The sequence below is a fragment of the Micromys minutus genome (genome assembly GCF_963924665.1).
Source record: "Micromys minutus genome assembly, chromosome: 9".
Taxonomy (NCBI): domain Eukaryota; kingdom Metazoa; phylum Chordata; class Mammalia; order Rodentia; family Muridae; genus Micromys; species Micromys minutus.
In genome coordinates, this window is record NC_137978.1 from 50,421,853 (window position 1) to 50,447,066 (window position 25,214).

A 25,214-nucleotide genomic window follows, 5' to 3' on the forward strand; every position below is an offset into this window, starting at 1 on the left:
AGCCCCCTCCCATCCTAGCTGTCTAGGAGGGGTTGTTGGGGAGAACAGACTGTGGCTGGGGGGAAGAGGGCCCCAACTCTGAAATTTGGTTGTCATGTGACCTCAGACAAGGCATCCTTTTCTCTGGTACAGGAAGGGGTAGGTTTGGGCTTAAGAGTCTGCCCCATGCTCCTGCTCCCAGCATGGGCAGGGGTGGCAGGGACGGGCAGTGAGACATTGGAAAGAGGCATCACAGCTGTGAGAGCGGAGGGCCAGGCAGTCACACCCCACCGAGGACATCTAGCACTCTGCTGTGACCTTCTACAGAAGGTGGCCAGAGAGACTGGCCAGGAACCCTGTTTTCCTGTTGAGTAGGAGAAGCCAGGCAGAGGCTGCAGGTGCCTCTAAAGTAGGAAGGAGTCCCGGACCTGAGATATAGCCATGGTAGGTTCACCCAGGCCGGACGGTGGGCCTGGTGCTGGTGTGATTCAGAAGCAGCCTGGGCCCCAGCCTCCAGGCACTGTCAGATCCCCACAGGTCCTGGGAGCTGGGCACTGTCACCTCAGAGCCTCTGCTCACACTCTGTCATGCCTCCTCATTCACGACGTGTTACCTGTGGTCACACGTGGCTCCTGCCCCTAGTAGATAAGCACACGCATGGTAACCTGCACACGTCCATGCTGGGGCCTGATGGGGGACCTTGGGGAGCACACCCATACCGTCTCCCGTATGCATGCACACATGCACCCACAGCTAGGTGAGTGATGTCACCACTGGCTTCTGGTGTCAGAGGCCCCAGGCTCTAGAAGACACAAGGTCCTGTGCCTGCCTCCTGAGGGTAGGTGTCCTCTCTACCTGGAACACCAAGGTCCTTGTCCCAGGTGCCTGACCTCTGTCACTCTAGGTCCTGTGGCAGAGCTCAGGGGCTACCCTGACTGCTGAGGGGTCCCGTGGAGCCCCTGACAGTTGGTATGACCAGTGTCAAGTGGCCATGGGTCAGAGGTGCCGGCGGGGCCCCTGAGTGCTGCTCAGTTGGGCCCTCATTGTCTGGATGCTACCAAGGATCTTCTTCTGGTGTCCCATGAGGGTGATGCCGAGGGCGCGCACGTCCCTGTGAAGGAAGCGAGGCCCACTGGTTTGGCTTTAGGAGTCCGGGAACTGGGGAGAGAGCCCACTGCCCACCCATGAACTGCTGTGGGGTTGCCCCTGGCCCTGCACCCTCTTGCCCTCCCTGTCACTCACTGGGCATTCATGCGAAGCACCATGCCAAGGGAGGAGTACCCGCCGGCTGCAAAGTGGTCCCGGTACCGACCCATTCGGATGGAGTCCAGCCAATCCCCCACAGTGAGGTCCCCGTTCCCACTTCCACCTGCTCGGAGGTCAAAGCAGCTCCTGGCAAAGGCAGGGGGTGGGCACCTGCGAGCAGAGAGTTCTGTAAGTAGCGTAGCCTTTGCTAAGGACATGGGCACTTGCCACTCTCTCCCCAAGAGCCCAGCCCTACATAAAGTAGAGGATTTGCAAAACCGGACTCGGAAAAGGGGTCAGTGGGGTTGGTACAGGGTTGGTACCTGTTGACTGTGGCTGTGGCCCTGAGGCTCTCGGGGCTGTGGACCAGGGCATCCAGAACGCTCACGACATGAGAGAAACGAGGCCGCTGGGCACGGTCCTTGTGCCAGCAGTCCAGCATGAGCTGGTGCAGGGCACGTGGGCAACCCATGGGCGCTGGAAGCCTATAGCCCTCCTCCACAGAGCTGATGACCTTGGTGAGGACACAGCGCTGGGCTCAGGCTGGGTTCCCTATTGAGGACCCACAGCTGCACCCCAACCCTGGGCCCTGGACTCACATCCTGGTTGGTCATGTTCCAGTAGGGCCGTTCACCATAGGCCAGCACCTCCCACATGACCACACCAAAGCTCCACACATCACTGGCTGAGGAGAAGGTGCGGAAGGCAATGGCCTCCGGTGCTGTCCATCGAATAGGGATCTTCCCTCCCTGGGATGGATAGGAAAAGGTTGAGGGGATGGCTGGACTTGTCCCATAGTCCAAGGCAGAGTCCCGCTTCCCAGCCCATCATCCAAGAGCATGTGTTCTAGGGGACCCCGTCACCCCGAGCCACTAGGAAAAAATAAGCAAGACAAGCGTGAAGCACCCTGAGAGCACATGCTCCGGGTGTTCCACGGAACATCATACAGCATGGCCGGCTGCCCACTAAGCGTGTAATTGCTAAAGCCTCGCCCATATACCCTTGCTCACAGGAGGATGTTGGCAACGCACCGCAGTGGTGTAGGCAGCTTCAGGGTCGTCCTCCAGAGCCCTCGAGAGCCCAAAGTCTGACACCTTGCACACCAGACGGCCATCTACCAGGACATTGCGGGCGGCCAGGTCACGGTGAATGTAGCCCAGGTCTGAGAGGTAGCGCATGCCAGCGCCCACCCCTCTGAGCATGCCCACTAGCTGCACAATGGTGAACTGCCCGTCATGGGTCTGCAAGGGGACACAGAATGGTGTGTGGGCTTTGGGACAGTGCCTGGCCTAGGGCTTGGAAATCTCCCAAATTGCCCTAGAGATCAGAGGAGACAACAGTGGACAAAGTGAAGTGTCTGGCTCTTTACATTCTTTACATGGGCTCCTGGAAGTGTCTCCTCTCGGGGAGTGGAGGCCCAGAAAGGTTAAATTCCAGGTCTGACAGCCCTATTCCCAGTGAATACCCAGAAGTGGGGGCTGAAAATGTAACCACCTCCTCCCAAATGGTAGTGCTGGTGGCATGAGACATCTTAGCGGGGAGTAGGGCAGGGGGACACTGGGACCTTCATGGTTGAAGGCCAGAAAGCAATTTGATCAGATAGTTCTTGAGATTCCCCTCGTACCTGCCTCTTCCCCATGTATGTGAGATGCTAGCTAGCTCCAGTGGGGTGAGAGGTGAACTCTCAGTAGACAGACTGAACTCCCGAGTGTGAACAGCACGTGAGCATGCCCCACCTGTGTGGCTGGTGGTGATGGGAACAGACATACCCTGAGGAAGGCATCCAGAGAGCCGTTTTCCATGTACTCAGTCACAATCATCGCTAGACGGCCTGGGGAAGGGGAGATGAAGGTCTGGTGTGTGGGTGGCCAGGGCTGCTCCTCGGGGACCACAAGAACATATGCCCACCCAGAAGTCAGGTCAGTTTTTAGGGTCCCACTGGGGTCCTGAGCTCTGAGCACTCCAGGGTCATCAAGGGACCTGAGACACAGCGACAGGGTCAGGGTGATCCCTATCTGGAAAAGGAGTGTCCCATCAGGGGAAGCTGACCTTGACTGGCACCTACCACGAGTGACCACTCCCTCAAGGCGGATGATGTTAGGGTGATCAAATTGACCCATGATGGCTGCCTCGCTCAAGAAGTCTTGCCGCTGTCTCTCTGTGTAGCCAGCTTTGAGAGCCTTGATGGCCACAGGCACATCCCGCTGTCCTGGCACCTGCAGCCTCCCATAGCACACTTCTCCTGACTCCCCTGTGGGGCCAGGAAGAAACAAGCCGCGGTGGGAAGCATCCCAGACTCAGGCCCTCTCTCCAAGCCACTGGTGCTCCAGGTTGCTCCTATCCCCTTACCCTCATGACCAGGGTCCCCTCCCATAGCACCCTCCCTCCTAGCCTCCGGGGCTCACCCGAGCCTATGATCTTCTCAATGTGGATCCTGGATGCCTCGATCTCGCGGGTAAAGTTTCGGCCTGCCCGACCCGGCTCCTCATAGGTGTGGGGCTCTGCAGAGAACTGGGTTTCTGGGAACTTCCCCGGGGGATGGTTCAAGGGCAAGAAGACAGGTGGGGGTGCTGGGGAGTCAAGGAGAAGGGCTCTCAATCGGGACAGGAAGAAGTTCCTCTCCTGCTATTCCCTAGGGGGTGTAGGGTGTCTCTGTGAACCCCTAGATAAGGTCCCAAACAGCAGGGACCTCACAGTGCTATCCTGATGGCATAAACCGGAAGCCTATGGCATGGCTGTGTGTTCTGGGTCTCTGGTTAATTCTGACATGTATGCTGTTCTCTGCCCCTCCCCCCAGGTCTCTGTGACCCTAACATTGCTCTTAGGGTGCTAATGCTATTAGGAAAAGGAGTTTCCACTGGTGGGTCACTAGAAAATGGCTAAAAGTCAGGGGCTGCATTGAGCCTAGTGGGAATGAGCATTCTGACCGACATTAACAGGCACAGTGCCGGGATGGAGAAGGAGGGTCTCCCATGTCTCCCCTGCTTCCTGGAGTCTCCACAGGATCCTGGAAAGCTCCCTGAAGCAGGGGATATTGATGAAGATAGCCCAGACACCCACCAGAGAAATCACACACCAACTATGTATGAGTGGACACGGCTGTGCTTTTCTTTTCCCTGTCCAAAGAGCCTTTGGCATCCCTGTGGGGGGGGTGGCTGTCATCTGGAAAGTGGGGGTGGTCTCTGTAATGGCTAGCCTAAGTCTCTGGGCCCTGTCTGGCCTTCCCTATAGACACCCAGACAAGCCATCTCTGCAGTGGGTCCTGCTGAGGCCAGGCCGCGCACTCACCTTGGCCGTTCTGGTAATGCATCTTCTCTTCGTCTGAGTCCTGGAAGGCCTTGCTATACCCACAGTGCCTGTGTGGGGGTGGGGGTGAGGCGGTCACCACCCTGCTGGGGCCAGGCCACCCTAGACCCAATCTGAAGGTGAATTAGGGTGCCCTTCTCCCAACAGATTGGCTCTTGTCCCTCAAGAAGTCTGTCGCGGAGGGTCCTTGTTCTTAGATTCATAGTTCTCAGTTTTAGATTTTTAATCTACAAGATGCTTCCAGTGCAACTGATATTCATACAGGCTGTGCTTGTGGAGGCATAGCTTCCAGGCTCCTGGGCCACCCTGGTAGGCCCCTTCCCATTCCTGGCTGGTGTGGCTAGGGTGGGGAGGGCTGGGTGGGGTCGAGTTGTGGCTGGGCATGGTTGTGTGTGGTTGAGCATGGCTGGCTTGTAGCCGGGGAGGGCAGTGGTGCCTGGATTGTGGGTGGGGTGAGGCAGGGATGCACCTACCTCTTCTTGCAGATGAGAAGCAGGAGGAGAACCACCAGACCTGTGATGAGCGTCAGGCAGATCCAGACGATGGTCCGAGTGTCATAGCGGGGCCCTGCAGGAAGGCCTGGCCCTTTGCAGCCACCAGCCATCTTTGATCCCACCCCACCCTGCACCAGGCTTCCCTCAGAGTCCCTGCAGAAGCCGAGCATGCTTGCTGACAATCGCTTGCCCTCTTTTGACCCAAACAAAGAAGAGCTGAAAACCACCCGTGCTGTCTGTCAATCTCACAGCACCAGGAGTGGGTTGAGAGATGTGAGTGCTAGCCTCAGGGGACCCTCTTCTCAGCCCTCTAAGGTAGGGCCTGGCACTATCTGCAGCTTCCCGGAGTCTCTGAAATCTCTTACCGGAGGCCACAGGATAAAATGGGAAGGACAGGATTGCTACCCTCAGTCTCAAGGTGACACCCAGGCTGGAAAGGAATGCCAGGTGGGCACATCACCTGTCCAGCAGTGTGGGAGGCTGGCTGGCTGGCAGGCTGGAGCCAGAGGGAGACAAATAGATCAGCCTTTAACTGCTAGGTTTTTGATTTCTAGCTTTTTGGGGTTTCTGATGCAGGGCACCAGCCCAGGGACTAGTATTTCCAATAAGACCCCTAGCGATGTGGAGGCTGTGGATCACAGAGGCTGTGGAGAGCTTCTAAGTGATGCCACTGGGACACCTGGCAAAGGCCTCACTCAGGCTCAGGGGAGGCCCGCAGGTGATGGGACTGAGCTTCACTTTCTGCCTGTAAAGATGCAGCCCCACTGCATAAGATCCTGAGATCAGGGGGTCTTGAGGGCCCATCCAGGTATGGTTATTGGCTTTCCCCTGCTTGCCCTCCTCCTGCTCTCACCAGAGGGGGCTTCCTAGCCCTCCCGCTTCTTGCACTCACTGGGTTTCCCGGTCTCCACCTCCATGGCCTGGCTGAAGCGGCCACAGCCCGCTGAGGTGCGGGCTCGAACCTGGAACACGTAGCGAGTGCCTGGTTTGAGGCCTGACACTGTGGCATGGGTGCTGACAGCTTTGAGGGTAGAGTAGCTTTGCATCTCCTTATCCTGCCCAAGGAAGGCAATGGCAGTGAGGCCATGGGGCTCTGAGGCTCTCCCTCCTCACTGCCCACAGCTCCCGGTTGGTTCCTCGCCCACCCACCTCGGGGAACTTTCTCAAACCTTCTCGTAGTACTTGATCTCGTACTCCAGTATGATGCCGTTGGGCTGCTCTGGTTCCTGCCACAGGAGTGACACGCTGGTCTGCCCAGCCCGCTCCTGCCGGATCACCACCACCTGGGACGGGGCTGGGGTAGCAGCTACCCATCAGGCCATGCCCAGGCCTCTGCCCAGTCTTTCCCAAGCTCTTCTGGGACCCCAGGCTCAGCTTGCTGACCCTCCAGCTCCTACACCAAGACAGTCTGCAGCCCCATACCCTGGAAAAACATTGGCTGTCTCCTGGGTCATTCCTCGGGCCCAGTTTCCTGTCTAGTTACACCCAGATCCTCCTCCCTAAGTAGAAGTCAGGATGTAACAGGGCCTCGGCTATGCCTGAGAAGGACTCTGGGCTGGAGTCCTGGCTGGGGTATCTCTGAACATCGAGGAACAGGAGCTGAGCAGGCCTGTGTATGTTCAGGATTCTTTGGTCACAGGAGGTGCCCTGTTCCCTCCCCCTGGCTTTATCTGCAGGTATCCTGTGCCCTCCCAAGTATGCTTGAAAGTCACTGACAGCTACACCCAAGGCTGAACTGGGGTGAGCCGGGGACGATGGCTCCCGCCTGCAATCCCAACACTTGGGATGGAGGCAAGACAATCAACCTGAACTCAAGGCCAGTCTGGACTGCAGAACAAGACCCTAACAGGCCAGTTCTTCCTGTGTCTAGGAGTCCTGTTGCTCCACCATGCCTGGATACCCATTGAAGTTAGGGCTGCATACAACGGTGCCCAATGCATGCTGTTGCTACTAAAGATTCTGACATGCAGAGTCAAGAAGCCTCTACAGGAATAGCCGGGAAGACCTGAAATGGGGGAGCTGGGCGTGGGAGCTCTCAGCTGTGCGGTGGCTTTCTCTCTTACTAGTTGGGACCTGCTAAGTCACTTATGACAGTCTATGCAGGCTGCTCTGAGGAGACCAGGGCTGGCAGGCAGACGGGCAGGAGTACAGAACAGGGAGAGGCATTCGCTGCATGTGGCCTGGTGCCAAGATAGGTGTGCTTGAGGCAGCTCTGTGAGGGGAGCCTTGTGACAGGGACAGCATGTGAGACCTGGATGGGTGGCGTGCAGTGGGGTGGTGGGGTGTCTCTCCCTAATGTGGGTGCTGTCCAGATGCTTCTGGGTTGTCTGCCCTTCCCCCACCATGGGCTGAGCAGCCATCTGCTTATGCTCCTGCAGACAGGAGGCAGGGCAGGACTGGGAACCCAGGCACAGGTCAGTTGCTTGTGAATACGGGAGGATGGAAAGTTGTGGTCCTGAAGAGATGTCACTGGACCGCTGGCAGAACCAGTGTGTGACTCCCCTGGAGGCTGATCACTGGGGTCCTGACCCCTTCTTCCTTCGTAATAACAGGGGGTTCTGAGCCATGCCTCTATATGCTAGGGAGAAGATGGTGGGGGAGGAACCGAGGGTTCTGGGAATGTTCCAGAGTGACGAGTCATAGAAAATGCTCCTGACTGCTCTTTAGGACCGGCTACCACCCGACAGGCAGGGCCCCTCAGAGACTGGAAAGAAAGAGGTTTTGAGGGCTGAACACAGTCTGGCAGTCTGAGTGACCAGAAATACATGAATATGGTCCCAATATGGCTAAACAAATCTGGCTCTGGACATAGGCACCGAAGTGATGGCATCTAGGGTTTCGGACATGGCTCAGCCAGTAAGATGCTTGCCTGGCATGTGTGAGGCCGTAGGTTCAATACTCAGCCCTGCATAAGCAGGGGGCGGTGGTACACCTCAGCACTGGAAGGCTGAGGCAGAAGGGTGGCTGTGGGTGCAAGGGTTTAGACTCTTCCCTTCCCTCTCTCTAAGCCTAAGTATAAAAGGCAGGTAGTGTTACTTCCATTGCGCAAGAGAAAAAAGAGAGAGAGAGAGATGTAGGCAGGGAATGTTCTAGAACCCAAGCTTATGACCCATAACTGAAGCCTGCCTTTGTGTTTTCTGGGAAACTCCCAGTCTCAAGCTGAGTTCTGCTTTCCTATGTACAAAAAGATCCCCTGCTCAGGTCCTGGTGGGAAGGGAAGAAACAATGGCTGAGGGGGTGTTATGGGGGTTCCCGGGGCTGCTCCGCCTACCTGCCTGGTTCGTGGTGATGTTGACCACAGCAGCACTTCGGGGCTCGGGGCTCAGGTTGGAGACACCGTTGACTGCCTCGATCCAGAAGGAGTAGTTCATGTGAGCCAGCAGGTTGGCCACCAGCAGGCTGGCCTGTGCTAGGCTTGTCTGTTGGGGGACGAAGCGAGTTCCACTCCCACAAGCCTCACAGTGGCTCAGAGCCCAGGGGCAGCGACGGCACACTGCGTTGTAGGTGATGTCACTGCGGCCACCTGGGTCCAGAGGAGGGGCCCACTCCAGGGTCACAGAAGTTCCATTCACGCTGGAGATCAGGTTCACGGGTGCTGAGGGTGGCCCTGAGGGCAGAGAGCAACAAGTTGGGGTGGAGCTGGCCCAGGAACCCCATTGTATCCAGGGCCTCCAGAAGTCCCGGCACTGGGGGGTGGGTGGGGGGACTGTGTCAGGATCTGTGACAGGAACCTGAGTTCCCATGTCACACTGTGTGTATTCTTACAACTCCCACCTATTAATGAAGGAATGCTGCACAGCCCTGGGGTGCCCACAGGACCCACACTATGTGTGAACTGCCTGGTCGTGTCCGCCCCCTTCCATTCCTGCATTCTTTTGCTAATAAAAATGTCACAGGGCATTCTCTATGGCATGAGAAGCCTGCCGTGTAGCCAGCAGGCTGTGGGGTACCACACATGCCTACCTATATGGGCTCAGGATGGCCAGCACAGACACTGGAGAGAGGGGCCGGTGGCCCCTTGGTTGGGCTGACTGTGGGACTTGGTGGAAGTGTCATAGGGGTTTAGCTGGAAGGGCACAGGGTCAGGCAGAGGACCCCAAGGTTTGGAATTCCAGGCTAGAAATCTTGGCCTTGAGAGACATGTTCTCAGAACCATTCTGAAAGGTTCTCAGGGCTCTTGAAGTATGCAAAGACTTTCCAGACCAAAGGCACCAGACATGAAAAGCCCCAACCCCGACTTAGGGGCTTAGGCTGGCAGGCAGCTTTGAGCCCTGTATTACGCTCTTGGGGAGAAGCCTGAGTCCGGCCAGATGTGGGCACATGCCTGGAACTGACAGCTGAGCTCGCCTCCTGAGGCGGAATTCTTTCTGTCCCAGCACGTTCCACGTCAGGGCAAAGCTCAAGTCTGGGCAAGAACCACTAAGGAGGGATGGCTGCGCATGTAAACATGGCACCCACGGGTGTGAGCGATTTCCTGGACTCATCTGCCTGTGCAAGGGGCCCGAGGGAAGATCAAGAGAGGATCTAGGTGGCAGCTTCAGAGTCAAACTGTTCAGGCCCCTCTGTAGCAGGCAGGGAGAGCAGGGAACCCCGCTGAGGTCCTGGCCAGGAGAGGTCGAGGGGTCAAGATGAAACAGCAGTGCCAAGAGTTTCCTACGTCCCCTCAGTCACACAAGGCACATGCACTCAAACCACACCCTTGCCAGTCACAAGACACCCCTGAAAGACCGAGGGAAATGAACGGAGCCTCTTGGGTGTCCCTGAAGAGATGGCAGGGAACCACAAGACTCCAGGATGTCAAGCCTCCAGCTGTAGTCACAGACGTCGCCCTGCATATCAATCCACTGTTACTTCATAGACACCTAGCTGCAGAACCCTGGGGGTCCTAGGGGGAGAACTTTGAGGTGGTACTCACGGGTGCAGGCTGCGGATGGTGGGTCCAAGGCTGCGCGGTAGTAGCTGAGGTCACAGCGGCAGGTCTGGGCCGCAGGGGTGGCAGAATGGCTGTGGGGTGGGCATCGGGCACACAGCTGGTCCCCGGGGGCTGACTTGTAGAATCCCAGCTCACAGGCTGTGGGGGATAAGGCAGCTACAGGCAAGCTGGGCACCCAGCAAAGTGGTACTCTCCCCGAGCTTCCTAATATTTGTGTGTGCGTGCATGCATGCGTGTGTGTGTGTGTGTGTGTGTGTGTGTGTGTGTGTGTCTTGGAGGGACAGGGTTTCCACTCAGTAACACAATACCGCTTTCCTCCCCATCAAATGGGATGGAGGCAGAGTATGGACAGGGTATCTGACTCCCACAGGGTTGCACGGAGCTGAACTAGAACCTTGATATGAGCTCCAAACCCAAAGTGAACACCCCAAAGCCCCATATCTGAGCTTCTCAAATGACCCCCTCTCCCTGGTCTCAGATTCTGATAGGGCCCAAGCAGCTGCCAATCACAGGCAGCCTGGCTAAAGCCAGGGCTGTATGACTCGGGCCAGTGAGAGAGACCTGTGCATGACCTGGTGCCAAGCCTGGACAAGCAGAGACCCTCTCCCATTAAAGCCAGATCCACAGCCTCACCACAAACCCCAAGGTAACAAAGCCTTTGGCTGGGGTCTGATGCTTCACAAGTTCCCCAGTTAACCTGACACTAAGACCCCCCTACCCTGTCACCTCTGACAGCTGCTTGTCTCTTGAATATCTTTTCTCCTTCTGAACCTGCCACCTGCTCCACTTCATCGGAGTGGCCTTGGTAGCCCCCAACAGGACCACTAGCCTGTCTGCTTTCTCACAGTCAGTTGATCGCTAAATTACTTAGGTGCAGGACCCAGGACCAGGCCTGTTTCCGAGCCAGCGGACATTGTCAGGAATTGAACTGCCCAGCCCGCCTTCCGGGGCCACCATGTTGGGGAAGGCAAACATGATCAAGTCATACGCAGGAGGGAGAGCAGTGGCAGAAGACCCCTCCCCAAGGAAGGGGGGTGGATATCTACAGGGTAGGAGATTAGTCAAATAGGCTCAGGAATCCATGCTGGTCCTCTACCTCAGCCTCCCATCCTCAGGCTGGAGTTCAGCCGTTCTCACATGCTACAGGCCCCAGGGCCTTTGCACGTGTTGGGCTTTCTTCTCAGGGTGCCTCTTCTTGCCTATCCATGTGCTGAACTCTTTCCTGGATCCCTTCCAACTGGTCTCCCGTGACAGCACTGCTGGGCCTCTCCATGTAACACATGGAAATGACTGTGCCTGTCCTTGTGTCTCCCATCCCCCACCAGCCTTTCCTCCTGGGCTGGGGCGGACCCTTGGGAGGTAAGGATTAGTCTGTTCAGGAGCTGGTACTGTGTGTGACCGCTCTGGAGGGTCAGGCAGACCCAGTGCCACCCAGCCACTTCCAGCTCTGTCATAGTGGAACTCCTCGGTCACGGGAGAGCCGCAGACTCACTGGATTCTCTCCACGCTAAATCCCATCTGGAAAAGCCAGCTCCCCAGAGAAGTTTTATTTGAGAATGTCATTTCAGAGCAGGCGCCTGCGGATGCCAATCGGATCTCTTTATTATTCAGGCTAAAGCCAAGCAAATTCCTAAAATTCTACAGGCTGGTGAGAAAGTGAGGTGGGGGGGGAGGACAACCCTCAGGCAGTTTCGGGGGCACAGGACTGCAGCATTGGAGGGGGCTTACCAGCTGTTAGGCGAGGGGACAATACCCCTGTGCTTTGAAGCATCTGCCCCATTCTAAGGGACTCCAAGAAGGTTCAGACTTGATTCCATTTGGGATCAGTTGCACCGGGCCTGTCTTGGGATGCATCCTGGACATAGGCTATGGTGGGGCTATGGAGGTAGCACTGTCAGCAGGGGGCCTGGCATCTCTAGGCTGGACCTTCCGCTGTGCGGTGGGCAGACCCTGTGATGGGCTGGCATTCCTTTACCCATCCCCCACTCCCCTGCCCTTCCACTACAAGCTAGATCAGAGGAGCTGGCTCTGTCCAGGGAATCTTTGGAGAGCAACAATCTTTTGGACCAACATCTTGGTGTGGCAGGGCATGAAAGGGCATGTCACAGTGTGACAGCCACCCATCAAGTCCTTGGCTTTGTGATTCAGGGTATATATTCAAATATATATATATATATATATATATATATACATATATATATATATATATATATAATTGGGTCCTAGTTTCTTCATTTGTGAAATGGGGACAGCCATAGTGGCAGCTTGGAGCTGTGGTGCAGGTCACCCGAGCATCAGGATGTGGCGGCACCTGGCACTGGATGCTATAACTAGATACAATGTTTCACTTGTATGTGAGCATCTGTGCTGGGGATAGAACCCTGGGCCATGCACAGGCTCTGCAAGCATTCACTGCATTGCACCCCAGCCCACAGGACCCTCTGGCAGAAGAGGAAACACCCTCAGAGAGCTGCAGCCCTTACCCCCAGATTCTCAGCCCTGGGGTGATACAAAGCCAGTCAGGGGCGGGGTGGGAGGCCCTTCCAGCCGGGGCCCCTATCCAGCTCTCCTTGAGGTGTAGAGCTTAGAGGTGTCTGTGTCTTCCTGTCACTCCCAGTTCCGTCTTTGCTCCGCTAATACCCAATATGGTTATCACGTGTCAAGGCCAGATTAATCCACGCCTCGAAAATAAAATCATCTTTAATAAGAATACTAATCACCGGGCCTCAGGGAGCCCTGGATCCCGGAGGCTGGGCTACGAATTAGTGGCTAGGACAGATGGAGGCACTCCAGACTGCAGTCTGGTCCTGCCCCTGACCCCACGGGGTTTCCGGAGTGGTCCAGGCCCGGAGCTGCAGGCTGTGGGCCAGGAGAGGCCGCTGCCCCACCGAGGGCACCTTGCCCAGGCTGCCTGTCAGGCCAGCAGCTGCCTGCAGCCTCAGCCACCTCTCTGCACCCCCTGCACAAAGCCCGAGATTTGACAAATAAGGTGCCCGCCCGTGGTCGACCAAAGGAAATTAATTCTAAATCAGATTTTAAACACAGGCAGGAAGGCAAAAGCACCCGTCGTTCCCGCTCCCCTCCGAATGAGCCTCTGATATTTATAGAAAGATGATTAGGGCCCCCGAGGGTGATTTACATTCGCATCCAGGTGATGGGAAGGACAGCAACCAGGACTGAAGAGTTTCAGACTCTCCCTGCCGCTCTGGGGGTGGGGGTGACTCTCCAAGGCCCTTCCGCTTGGAGGAGTTGGGGGAGGGGAGGCGTGCAGGCAAGGGACTAAGGAGGTCACTGAGCACTTCCTGCTCAGGGGATGCCAGAGATCGGAGGAGGTCTGTCTACCAATCCTTCCTGTGTGTCCCAGGGCCAGTGAGTTTACCTCTCTGGGCCTCTTTCGTTCAGTGGCAAATTAGACCTGCTTTAGATGGCTCTGGTATCCCCCCCCAATAAGTTTCTGAAGCCGGAGAGAAGTGTCACCTAGTCACCTGAGGAGTCAAGTGGCAGGGCAGAGGTTACAAGGCTCCAGACAGAGACTCAGGCAAGGCTGCTGGCCTGACTCCCTCTGTGAAGGTCTCATTGTGGCACCCACGTGGCTCCTTCCAGATTCGGTGACACAATCAGACTGCCACCAGCAGGGAGATGCTGGGGAATGTCCCTCTACTCTACGTGGGATTCAAACCCGCAGCCCATCCCCTTCTCTCTGCCTGCAGCGCACTGTGAATTGATATTTTTTTTTTTTATAAAACCTGTAATTATCTTGCAACTAGCATAATTATGTTGCATTATGATTTAAATGTAAAACTCAAAACACACTGCGGTTCCCTAACCCTGCCCTGTGTGTCTTTGTTATTTTTTATTAACGGGCTGGTAGCAGCAGGCAGTAAGCTTGGCCTTGGCCTCTTCCAGTCTCTGAGGAATTCTTACCAAGAGCCCCGCCCCGTTCCCCACCTCTGCCAAACAAGGGAACTTCCTAGTCTTTCCCTGCAGGCCAGCTTGTCTTGGTGTATGTGGGACTTGCTGGCTTTTTTGTAGAGCTGGTGGCATCTAAAGCTTAGAGCGGAGGCTGCGCTGAGGAGGTGTCATCATTCAGCCTGCCTGGTCACTATGGCACAGCTGCACCTGTCACCAGTGATCTGAATGTGACAGGATGGTTCTAAGAGTGGAGGGGGAGTCCTGGGCTTGGGGGTGCAGCCCGGTATCAGATTCACTCCGATACTTTTGCCAGAGGGCCTCAGGTTGTCCCATCTACAAAGTGGGAGGGTGGCGTCACTTAGAAGACTGCCATAAGGATGGGGACTTCCCAAAGGCGAGGTCCTCCTGCCCTGCCCTCTGTGCCCTGAGCACACAGATGACCAACGGAAGAACAGCGGGGCTAATGTGTTAAGGGTATTTTTGAAAGTCCCTGTACCCTCTGCAGTCAGAACCTAAGTTCTTCATAGCCAGCTTGCCTGTGCCCTGATGACAGAGGGGCCATGTGCCCAGCCCCTAGGGGATCCAAGAAGGGCACAGGGAAACCAGGCCGAGCCCCACACCAGCTGGTACCCCAGCTGGTCACCATGGAGGTTCCCTAGACACTTGTTTGAAGCATGGCAGGCTGCGGGGTCCCCACACAGGTGCACAGATCACATGTGTGCACACACACACATGTATACGCACATGTATACACATATGTAAACACACACGTCTGTGCAACACAATGCCTGGGTCTCCCTTGGGAATTATACCTTGCCTTGCTTGGTACACTCAGATACTCAGCTGGTCCCAGCAGGACTTTGCAAGCTCCCCAAACACAGGCAGCGGGGTTGGGGGGGATCTGGGACCATATGACAAGTCTGGCCAAGCCTGTTCTCCTTGGGTGGTCCTGCTGGAATGTCCCCCTCTGTGTGTGTCTTTACCGAGAACACTAGCTCTACTTCCCTCCACTCCCCACGTTGGAAGGCTGTCGATTTTCAGCTTTGAGACCAGAGCCAGAGCCCAGCTTTCTACTCCTTAGCTGTGCAACCTTAGGCAACCAGCTTCTCCTCTGCATCTCTTCAAAACCAGGATGACAGCCTCTGCTTCATTTGGTGGTGATGGGGACTGAGTGGGTTATTACTTCACTCACTGAAGTGTATTCTTTTCTGAAGCCCCTGGAGCCACAGGCAGTGTGTCATAGGGACACGCCCGACGGCATAGCCCATCACACAGGCCCCTTCGACAACGTCACAGAAAGGGCCACGTGCCTGTTATCCGGCCCTCAGATGCCCTGGCATCTGCTGGAAGGGAGCCAGATGGTGGAAGATGATGCCTTGCACACCAGCAGCCCTGCCCAGAAGGAGTTGCCTGCAGCCCACCCACCCGGCCGACCGGCCTTGAGTGACACTCACCCACGCAGGCATCTCGTCGCTCCTCATAGCCAGCACTGCACACACATTTGCCGATGGGCACCAGCCATTCGCCCTCAGCACTGCAGTACATCTTGGGTGTGTCACGCTCCTCCGAGTGCCGCACACACTGGCCTCGAACCTCTACCAGAGAGGATGAGTCGGCCCCGGTGACCGCCTCTGAGAAGGCCGCCAGGTTGCGTACCATGGCGGGGCACTTCTTGTAGTAGATTCGGAGCGAGAGGATGGCGAGGCAGGCACCGATGTCTTGGAAGGCCAGGTAAAAGCCACGCTTGCTGAGCGGGCCCACACCACGCACCTCCGTGTTCAGCTTGAGCCTCCGCACACCCAGGTCTGCGCCCGTGAAGCTCTCATCCGCCGCGATGGTGTCAATCTTGAGGAACTGGCTCTCTTGTGTGCTGGCCCCCAGGTCCCGGTCAGACTCCAGGTAGTGAAGGTTGAAGGTCTCCTTGCAGGTACCCAACACCCCGGGAATGCTGTTGCAGTCACGCAGGGTAAATTTGATCTCGGCATAGACACGTCTGGCACCGTCACGGGGCACCCAGCTGGTGCGCAGCCAGTTGTTCTGGTTGGGACTCATGACGTTGCACACTTGGTATGTGTGGATGGGCCGGAAGGACTCGTCTACCTCGTTGATGGAGTCCCACTGTGGCAAAGAGAACACAATCTGCTAAGATGGAGGCTGTGCCTGGTTTTCTCCTGTCAGCCCCCTGAATAGACGCCAGGAGAAACACAGGAGAGGACGTCCCTCTGGGAAGGCAGTCACCACTGCCCAAGGCTAGGAACCTGCAAATGAATCCTGAAGTTATGCCCATGAGTTATTGACTTACAGATGTGAGGCAGAGCCAGATGTATGTCACCAAGGGGGAAGCTTGGCTTGAGCTGGAGCCCAGGAAGAATCAGGCCTGTGTACCATCCAGGCTCTGACTGTTATTTCTAAAGAGCTTTCCCATCATTTCCAGGGTGAGGGGGTCTTGTTTGGAGAATCAGGTTAGTGCGGTTTCCTATTAAGCTGCTAAAGGGACCCCTCCGGTGTAAGAAATGGTGGTCCTGGGTTGTACCCCACCTGAATTCCATCTTTAGCTCCCCCACCTGTGTGGCTGATTGCTGAACGACTAAACAACTGGTCAGACCACCCTGTTGTTTTCTGGTTTTTTGTTTGTTTAGGGTAAGGGTCTCTTGTAGCTCAGGCTGGCCTCAAACTCACTGTGTAGTCAAAACCAACCTTGAACTTTGTTTCTCCCATGCTGGGGATGGAACTCAGGGCTTTGTGTGTGCTTCTGGGGGTATTCTCCTAAATGAGCTTCTGCTGTTCTTGGCTTGGAACCCCCAGGGGCTGGCCTGGGTTCCCCTCAGGTCAGAACAAGGCTGTGGGAAAGTTAAGCATTACTGTTTCTGTCTGGCTCTACCCAAGTGAGGGAAACAGAGATAAACTGAACACCCCACAGAGCTGAAAGAAAGGCAGCTTGGGAATGGGGAAATCTGTATCAGAGGAGACATTAATATCTATAACAAATAAAGAAACACATCTCAACAACAGAAAACTAACAGTCCAATTTAAAAAGAAAAAGGAGCAAAGGACTTGAAAAAAAAAAAACAAACTGTTTTTCTGAAGAAGATACACAGATGGCCAAACAGCACAAGAAAAGAGACTCTGCATCGACAACCACTGGGGAAATACAAATCAAACCCACAGCCAGAGCCCACGACACAGCCGTTAGATATTAAAACAGAAGAGAGGTGCTGGCGAGGGATGAAGAAGCCTGGCACATCGCCGGGGGGCGGGGGAGGGAGACTGTGTGGCCACTGTGACCAGCAGCGCAGTGAGGATCCCGAAAACCTGAATTACATGAGGTAGCAGTTCTAAGAGTATATCGCCTTGAGATGCTTGCATACCCATGCTCATGACAAGAATGGGCAGCCCATGTGCTGCTGAGTGTGGTACACTGTTTGCCCAGCACACAGTATGCCCTGGGTCTCATCCCCATCATGGAAAACACACAAAAATCACAGTGGATGGGGGGAAAAAACAAACATTTGCCTACCAACAGACAAATAGAGAAAATAGCACATACAGACAGAGGAATATTAGTCACCCTTAAAAAGGAATGGGAGTCTGATACCACATGCCTTTAAGACAGGATCTCTCACTGAAGTTGGACCTCACTGTTTTTCAGCTGGTGGCCAACAGGTCCAGTAGTTCTCCCGTCCTGTCCCCTCCATCACCACCACCACAGTGCTAAAGTGTCAGGTGCGCATTAACCACGCTAGGCTTTTACTGCATGTGCTGGAGAAAGCTAACCTAGGTCTTCAAGCCCACACAATATGTACTCTTACACACTGAGCCACCCCCCCCCACACACCTGCCTCATGGTTGAGTACTGAAGGCATGCTCAACCAAAGAAGCCACAGACAGATGGACCAATGCTGCCTCATCGCAGCCCACATGATGACATCATGCCGTTAGGTCAGTCTGATCCACAGAGATGAGACACAGTGATGGTTTCTAGGGGCTGTGTGTGTGCGCAGGCGCGTGCATGTGTGTGTCACCAGCCCTGGGTACGGCATTCTGGCTTGCAAAGATAAAAGGTGTGTTCTGGAGAAGGGTGGGCTGGAAGGTGATGTCACATAGCAAAGAGAATGTGTTTCGCACCATTGGACTGCATGGCCAGAGTGGTTATGGTGGAAGATTGTGTGTGTGTGTGTGTGTGTGTGTGTGTGTGTGTGTGTTTTACCACAATAAAAAAGAAGGGTGTGTGTGTAGCTCGGCGGCAGAGTTGCTCTCTCTGCATGTTTGAGGGTCTGGGTTCAATCCTAGAACCATGGCCACCACCACGCCCTGCCCACAAGTGGGTCCCTGACTCCTAGGCAAAGCAGTGACCGCTTAAGAGAGAGAATGCAAGCAGCAATATTCTGGATGAAGCAAGAACTCTATGCAGGGCAGAGAGGGAAGAGCCCTGGCTCCCTTCACCACTCCACTACCTGACTACCTGGCCCCAGCCAGGGGCAGGCGCAGGGCTGAGAACAGAGGACCTCATGGATTTGCTGGGACTGAGGGCAGATGGCCATGTCCAGATCTGCAGCTTTCTCTCGGCTCTGTAGGAACTAAGGATCTTCTTACTTCAGTACTGGGGGGAAGGGGGCTTGAAGATACCCTCCTCCTGAGACTCCATTAATCCCTGATTGGAGCTTGCTCTATGTGTGGTACAGCAGGGGTCCTGAGTGTCCCAACCCCTTTCCTGCCTGTCACAGGCCCCTCCATCTGGCCTCATTTCTGCCGGCTGTGTGGTCTCCATCCCAGCCACCTCGAGGCAGGCCTATCTCCACTAGGCTGGGAGGACGCCAGGAGAAAATGCCTAGAGTGCTGAGCTCAGGCCTGGCACAGGAAGGCACTCAAAGAGCAGGGCACAAGTGTATGGCAACCCTGCCAGCGCACCCCTGGGCTGCTGCATGCCTGCAGGACCGTCAGGTGGAGGTGCTCACCCACAGGGCTTATGAGAGTCTGGCCTCACTTATAAAGAGCTTATGCTCGCTGCCCCATGCCCCACGCTGCAGCCCCAGCCCCAGGCAGTAATGTCACATCTGGGGCTAAAGTTATTGTCACAATTAATGGAACACCAAAGAGCCTGCCAGATGCTCCCTGTCTGTTTCCTGCCAGGGGCCCAGATAAATTAACCAGCTTGATCAGAGTCCGCTCCAGATGTCCCCACTGGTGCCAATGGCCTGGCCCCTTCCTGCAAGCCCCAGAGTGAGGGCAGATACCCAAAGTGGCTGGGTCTCTAGAAATCAATGCAAGGGCGAAGCCGGCCCAGTCTCCACTCAGGGGCTACTCCCACCCAAGCTGCTTCGGCAGCCGACCCCCTCATGGCATCCCCCACCTTGTTCTCTTCCCAGAACAGGACAGGGCAAAGCAGCTGTGTGCAGCCCTGGGTTTCTTACATCCCTTCTCCGAGCCATGGGTATTTCATCTACGAGTGCTTGCTCCTTCCAGCTACCCCAGTGCCTGGTGCGGGTCAAGGGATACTGACAGTTCCCTCCCCTAGGGCAGTCTGCACTCTAGCTGTTCACTGCCAGGCAAGATACAGGACACCCTAGTGAGCGGGGAAGGAAGATGCTGCCCGGTTAAGTGCATGGGGTCTGGGTCTAAGCAGGGTAACTTAACCTCTCAGATGCTTCTGGCTTCTCACTGGCCAACGGCCCATTCTACGCATCACAGAGCATGCCCTACGGTTGTCTCGTTATAAATGAGAAGGTGGATGGCCTGAGCCATCCCACTGGTCAGAGAAGGCAGAGTTCCGCCATCTTGGCGCTTGGCACTCCTGCCTTCAGCTATGTTCCGCCCAGGCGAGATAGCCCGCCTCGCGCTGTGCACGGCCCAGAAGAGAGTTGATCGAGCTGCAAAATGAGAGCTGGACTGAGCCTCATGAGCCAGCTCAAAAGGCTCTTCTTGTGAGGCAGGAGCATCAACAAAAGGGAGAGGAGTGTGCGTGCATCCCCTCTAACCCCTGCTCGACCTGCTCGATTCCAAGATTTGGACCCATGTAGTACATTCCGCTCTGGGAAGCTCCCGGCCCCAGATGGAGCACGTCCTTGGCTCCGTGGACAATAGGATCCACCCTAACCCCTTGCAGGGAGGTCAGACAAGCCCTGAGGGTTCCACATAGGCTTCAGTCCTAAAGAGACCTGGGTTCATGTCTTGCTCACCACCAGAGAGCACTGAGCCTCAGCAGTCCCACCTGTGGAGTGGGCTGCCATCCCGCAAGGTCTTACTCACAAGGCAACGTGAACATGAGGTTTTATCTTTATTTTCTAAACCTCAAAAGACGTAAGAATAGGCTACACATGCCTGGCATGCCGTGGACACAGAGCCTTCTGACGCCAGGTATGAGCCTCCCCAAACCAAATCCAGGCTAACCTAATGGCCAAGTCCCTGGTTCTGGGGCAAGCCAGGCCCACCACAGCCACGCTGAGCTGCATTTCCTGACCTCTGCCCTCAGAAGTGGCCGAGTAGGCTACAGCTCTGGGCCTGGAGAATTATGACATCCAGGCTTGGCCCTGCCAGTTCCCAGAATGCTGTGCTGAGGAGCTGATGGCCATGATCTCATCCCACCGCTGCCTGGGATGAGACCCCAGAGGGGCAGAGCAGAGATTCATCCTGAACCCAAAGATAAAAACATCCCTCAAGGTAAAAAAAAAAAAAAAAAATGAGTCCCTTCCCAGGCCTGGACTGGTGTCATTGTCATCTCTGGGACGAGCTGGGCCCTGTCCCCAGGGCCATGGAAGCTGGCTGGACCTTGTTGTTCATGTCTGTTGCCATGGTTTCAGCTACCTTGGGCCTAGCCTTGGCACAGATATGAAGACCCTCAAACCAAGGGTCAAACAGAAATCAGGGGCCTGTGTGATCCCAAGGGTCGTAGTGAACTAAACTGCTAAGAACTATTCACTCTGTCTCCCATTTCTCTGTGCCCTTGAATGAATGAATGAATGAATGAATTTACTTCTCGGAGTCTTTGCTTCCTTTTGATCTGTGTGATGCTAAGATTCAGAACTGCAACCACTATTACTCCATCACTCACCCCGTGAGCGGGATACGTGAGCCAGCCCCAGTCTCCGTGGATGGTTGATGTGTCCAACAAGTTCACTGTAAAACACAAGACAAGAGGGCATTAGGCCCCTGCGACTCTTTTCCCAGCCAGAGCCAGCTGCTTTTGGTCACTCTAAGCTACCTCTTCCCAGGATCTCACAGTTCCCAGCTCAGGACGCTTGTCCTTACTAGCCTATCTGGTCTGAAGTCTAAGTCCCGCCTCTTTCTTGACTGTGCCCGTCAACCCTTGTATGTTTCATTGTTGTTTGTTTGCTTTTGTATTTCTCTTCCATGGCTTTCTTTGCCCAGCCACCCACCATAGACTTCCACCTACCCTGGCAGGATATGACCTGGCCAGGTCCCAGATGGTCAAAGCTGGGCCTCTTGGAACTTCCCCACACGGAGGTGGGGTATATCCTTCTGCTTGTGGGTTGCATAGCTCCAATTTGTCCCTCTCTGGCCCTCAAAGGAGGAGACAAGCATCATCAGCGACTGTGGAGTGAGGATGCTCTCACAGACTCATTTTCTTCTTCCTTCCACCCTCCCACTCCAATGTCAGGAGCCTGGCTGAACCAGGGAAGGCGCCTCTGCACGCCTTCCTGGGTGCCTGGGGACTGGGTGGGATCAGAACCGGAACAAATGTCCACTGAGGAATGTCCCCTCTCCTGAGCCAGCCCTACGCCAGGGGCACAGGCAGAGAGAAGGCTTCCCGTCTCCCTCCCTCCTTTGCTCTCAGGCAATAGAGAGAAAAGTGGGTCAGGCAAGCTCTTTCCTCCTGCCGGCTGGGGGGAGGGAAGGGGGCTGTACTGCAGCTACCCCCCAAGGCCAGTAGGGCCCCATTAGGAGAGAGGGTGGGGAAAGGGCATCCAGAGGTGTCCCCACACTAGCATGTGGGTCTTAGGTCTGATGTCCCTTCTCCAGGCACGGAACAGCCTAGCTCAGACTTGTTCCTACATTGGAAGACCCTGAACAAACACCCACTGCCACAGAGGCTCCCCCTGGACACCCTGACTTCAGGACCACCTTCTGGGACTGTCTGTCCCCAGGAAGTCCCACCATATCACCCACTCTTCAGACAATCCACAGATGAGTCAAAAGTCAATTCTATTGGATTCACAACAGGGTACGAGAGGCTACGGCTGTTTGCTCCGACTCCTTCTAGACCCTTCTCTGTCCCTCCCCTCCAGTCCTTTCTCTCTGGAACACTGCCATTCTATACCTCACATCGCCATCCATGGGGGTACGGAGGAGAGTGGGGTAAATCTCAAGGGACAGGCCATGCCAACACAGGAGGCTTGGGTGGAATTCCAGTCCTAGGCCTTCCTGGCCTGGTCTGAGGTCCTTAGGAAATCTAGACCCGGTCATGCAGCTGGCTGATTTCCTCTCCTGCCAGACCGTGAGATTGATTTCCCTCTCCGACCTCATCCACTATTCGGAAAACGGGAGGCCTGGACTCCACTGAACCCCTCAGGCCCCTGTTTCCTCTGGAAATGCCCACAGGCAGTTCTCCTGGGGCTCCCCAAGCAGGTCATTCTGGGGACCACCCAGGCCGGCAGGTGCTGAATAGCACACACAATCCCTTGGCGGCTCCCGCCTGACCACGGAAGGCATTATACAATTCTTTTTCTCTCCAGTACTGTCACCTTCTCCCATTCCATTTCGCTGAGACTAATACTTAAATTGATTCACATTCCCCGAGGACACAGTGCGTGATGGGGAGGCCAGAGAACGGGGGCGGCCCAGGGACTTCAGACAGGACACACAGATTGCCTTAGAGACCACACTGAAGCGGAGGGAGAGTCACCTATAAGGACCTGGCGCCTGCTGTGGCTCAGGGAGTCTGTAGGTACATGTCTGCCTAGCAGCCACTGTAAGCAATGGGCAGATGGCCAGGCTGGGCGCAGTTGCCTGGGTTGGGCTCCAACTAGGAAGATAGCCTCTTCCCTGAGTCCCAGGGGTCTCTCCAGCAAGTTCTGGCTCCTGTACCACTGTAAGAGCCATGTCATAAGGGATTCCTGGGTGTTCCCCATGCACACTAGACCCAGGTCTCTGTCACCTGGCTGTCTGTGTTGTGTGAATCACCCTCACTTGTCTGGGCCCTCTGTGAGTCTTTGCCATACCCTTGACTGCAGGTAGCTTTCTCCTCCTTTCTAAGGCCTGTCTTTTCTCCAGCGGTGGCTTCTCTGTCACACACATTCCCCTCTAATATCTGTGTAATATCTGGGAGCCTGGGAAAAGCCACTACCATGGGAGCTCTGGGTCCCACAGCCTGGGACTCTGGAAGGTGCTGGCTCCCCCACAGAACAGTTGAGGCAAGGATGCGGGGTGCAGAGCTGATTCCTGGAGGCTTGCTGAAGACCTCCTAAAAAATTACTGGGCTATGAACACCAGCCCCACCTCAAACCCTCACCCACCACAATTCACCCCACATGCCACTTGGCCTAGCTCTAGGAAAACTGTTCTTTCAGAACACTGTTCTTCTGACCCTGACTCTTCCCTACTCAGAACACCTCCCCCAATTATGTCTCATAACTAGATAGACAGCCATCTCTGCCTGCCCACCTGTCCCTTAGCCACCCTGCAACACCCCTCCTCCCGCCCTGGGCTTTGCTTTCCTTGTGGATAGTACTTTACCTATGTTGGAGTGCACGAGTTTCACGGGGCATGAATGCAAGTTCTGTTTGTGCTGCGACACCTACATGCATACATGGGTGTCACACACATGTTCATGTGTGTGTGTGCAATGGCTGCCTGGCTGTGTGCATGATGGGGGGGCGGTGCCATCCATGCATTTGAGGTTCTGCTAGCCTGGGCCTGTGTGGATGAACCTGTGGGCTGAGTGGCCCCCCTGAGCTAAGTGTTAGGATTCCAGGAGCTCTCTGTGCAAATAGTTCAGCTTGCTTGGGTGCAGTGGACGCTGGAAATCCAGCCTGCCTCCTGAGACTAGCTTTAGCCCTAAACGGTGGTCTTGCACGGCATGCTAAGGAGTCCACAGGAGCTGCGGTATGTGGAACAGAACCCCTTGGTCTGATTGCAGTGTCCAGTGGGACCTAAGAAAGGGTGTGGGCAGGCTGCCCTGGAGCCAATCTCAGCTCTGGGCTTCCTTCCTTCACCTGAAGTCATTTCCCAGAGTCTTTTAGTCCTGAGGACTCGGTGCCCCTCCCACCTTCCTGGGTCCCCCAGGTGAAGGGACCACCTGGCTCTGACCCAGACAAGACCCCGTTCTCTGAGCCACCGTGCCTGTCTCTCTCAGTCTATTCCTCTTTTCACCTCCTGCCGCCGGTGCTTCTCCTGGGTGTAGGCGACCCTTTCCCCTGGCCGGCCTACGCCCCCACCCCACTCTCAAAGTACCCATCATTCCGATGTGTCTAACCCTCTGTTCTGTCTGGCCCCAGCCAGTTCTTGGCCTTGTGCTCAAAGCCATCTTCAGTCCCTTTTCCTTCAGTCCTCCGTACCTTGTCCCCGTTCTTGGATTCTTGCGTCTCCCTGTCCGCCCGGTGCCTTCCAGTCCGTTCGGTCCTCCGTCCCCATCCCTTGCCTTCTCTCTGAACCCTCTCTCCTCCATACCTCTTCTGTCTTCCTTCTGTCCAGTCCTGTTCCCCTGTCCCCAGCCTCCGATTCTCAGTCCCTCCGCCCCTGCCCGTGCCCTCCTGCGCCCAGGCCAGCCGGGGTCGAGGCCGGGAAGTTGCGCCCCGGGCAGCACCGCCCCCGCCCCGCCGCGCCGCTCACCTTCGCCGCGCCCCGCGGACACGCAGGTGGCGGCCGCCGCGGCTGCCGTGACGACCCAGAGAGCAGGGGACAGGCGGGCCCGGGCGGGGGCCATGGCCGGGCGGCGCCGCGCTCCTCGGGCTCGGCCCGGCGGCCGCGCGTGGCGCGCTCCTGCCTCTCCCGCACCCCGGCCGGCGCACACGCGGCTCAGCCGCACGCGGGCACCCGCGCCCGCCACCGCCCCGGGCGGGGCCGCCCCCGCGCGCAGCCAATCAGCGCCCGGGCGGGCGGGACGCCGAGCCCGCACCGCGGCCACCGGCCGGCAGCACGTGCACACGCCCGCCCGGGCCGGCTCGCGCCTGGGGGCGTTGGCCCCGTGCCACTCGCGGGCCACACTGCACGCACCCGACCTCGCCACCGAGGGCGGCCTGGGGATGTCCGGGAGGACGCACGCGGGACACACCTCCGGCTCTCCCTCTCCTATCCACGCAATACCTCGCGGGAGACCGCGCGTGCATGCTTTCTAGTTCATGGACCCATGGACAACTCAGTGGTACTTGGAGTTTACACATCTAGCTCTG

The 25,214-nt window shown here is 56.2% G+C and overlaps 1 protein-coding gene across 1 annotated transcript; it reads right to left on the reverse strand.

The window, feature by feature from the left end:
- Positions 1 to 975: 975 nt before the first annotated feature.
- Positions 976 to 24,748, reverse strand: EPHA8 (EPH receptor A8; the record flags this gene model as incomplete). Its single annotated transcript, XM_080921398.1, has 17 exons — positions 976 to 1,090; positions 1,222 to 1,395; positions 1,548 to 1,738; positions 1,824 to 1,973; positions 2,256 to 2,465; positions 2,994 to 3,055; positions 3,290 to 3,475; positions 3,630 to 3,794; positions 4,513 to 4,580; positions 5,004 to 5,097; positions 5,917 to 6,079; positions 6,194 to 6,318; positions 8,296 to 8,631; positions 9,940 to 10,095; positions 15,324 to 15,987; positions 20,918 to 20,982; positions 24,655 to 24,748. The coding sequence occupies 17 exons, from the start codon at positions 24,746 to 24,748 to the stop codon at positions 976 to 978; spliced, it is 3,018 nt and encodes a 1,005-aa protein (XP_080777524.1).
- Between the last annotated feature and the right edge of the window lie 466 nt (positions 24,749 to 25,214).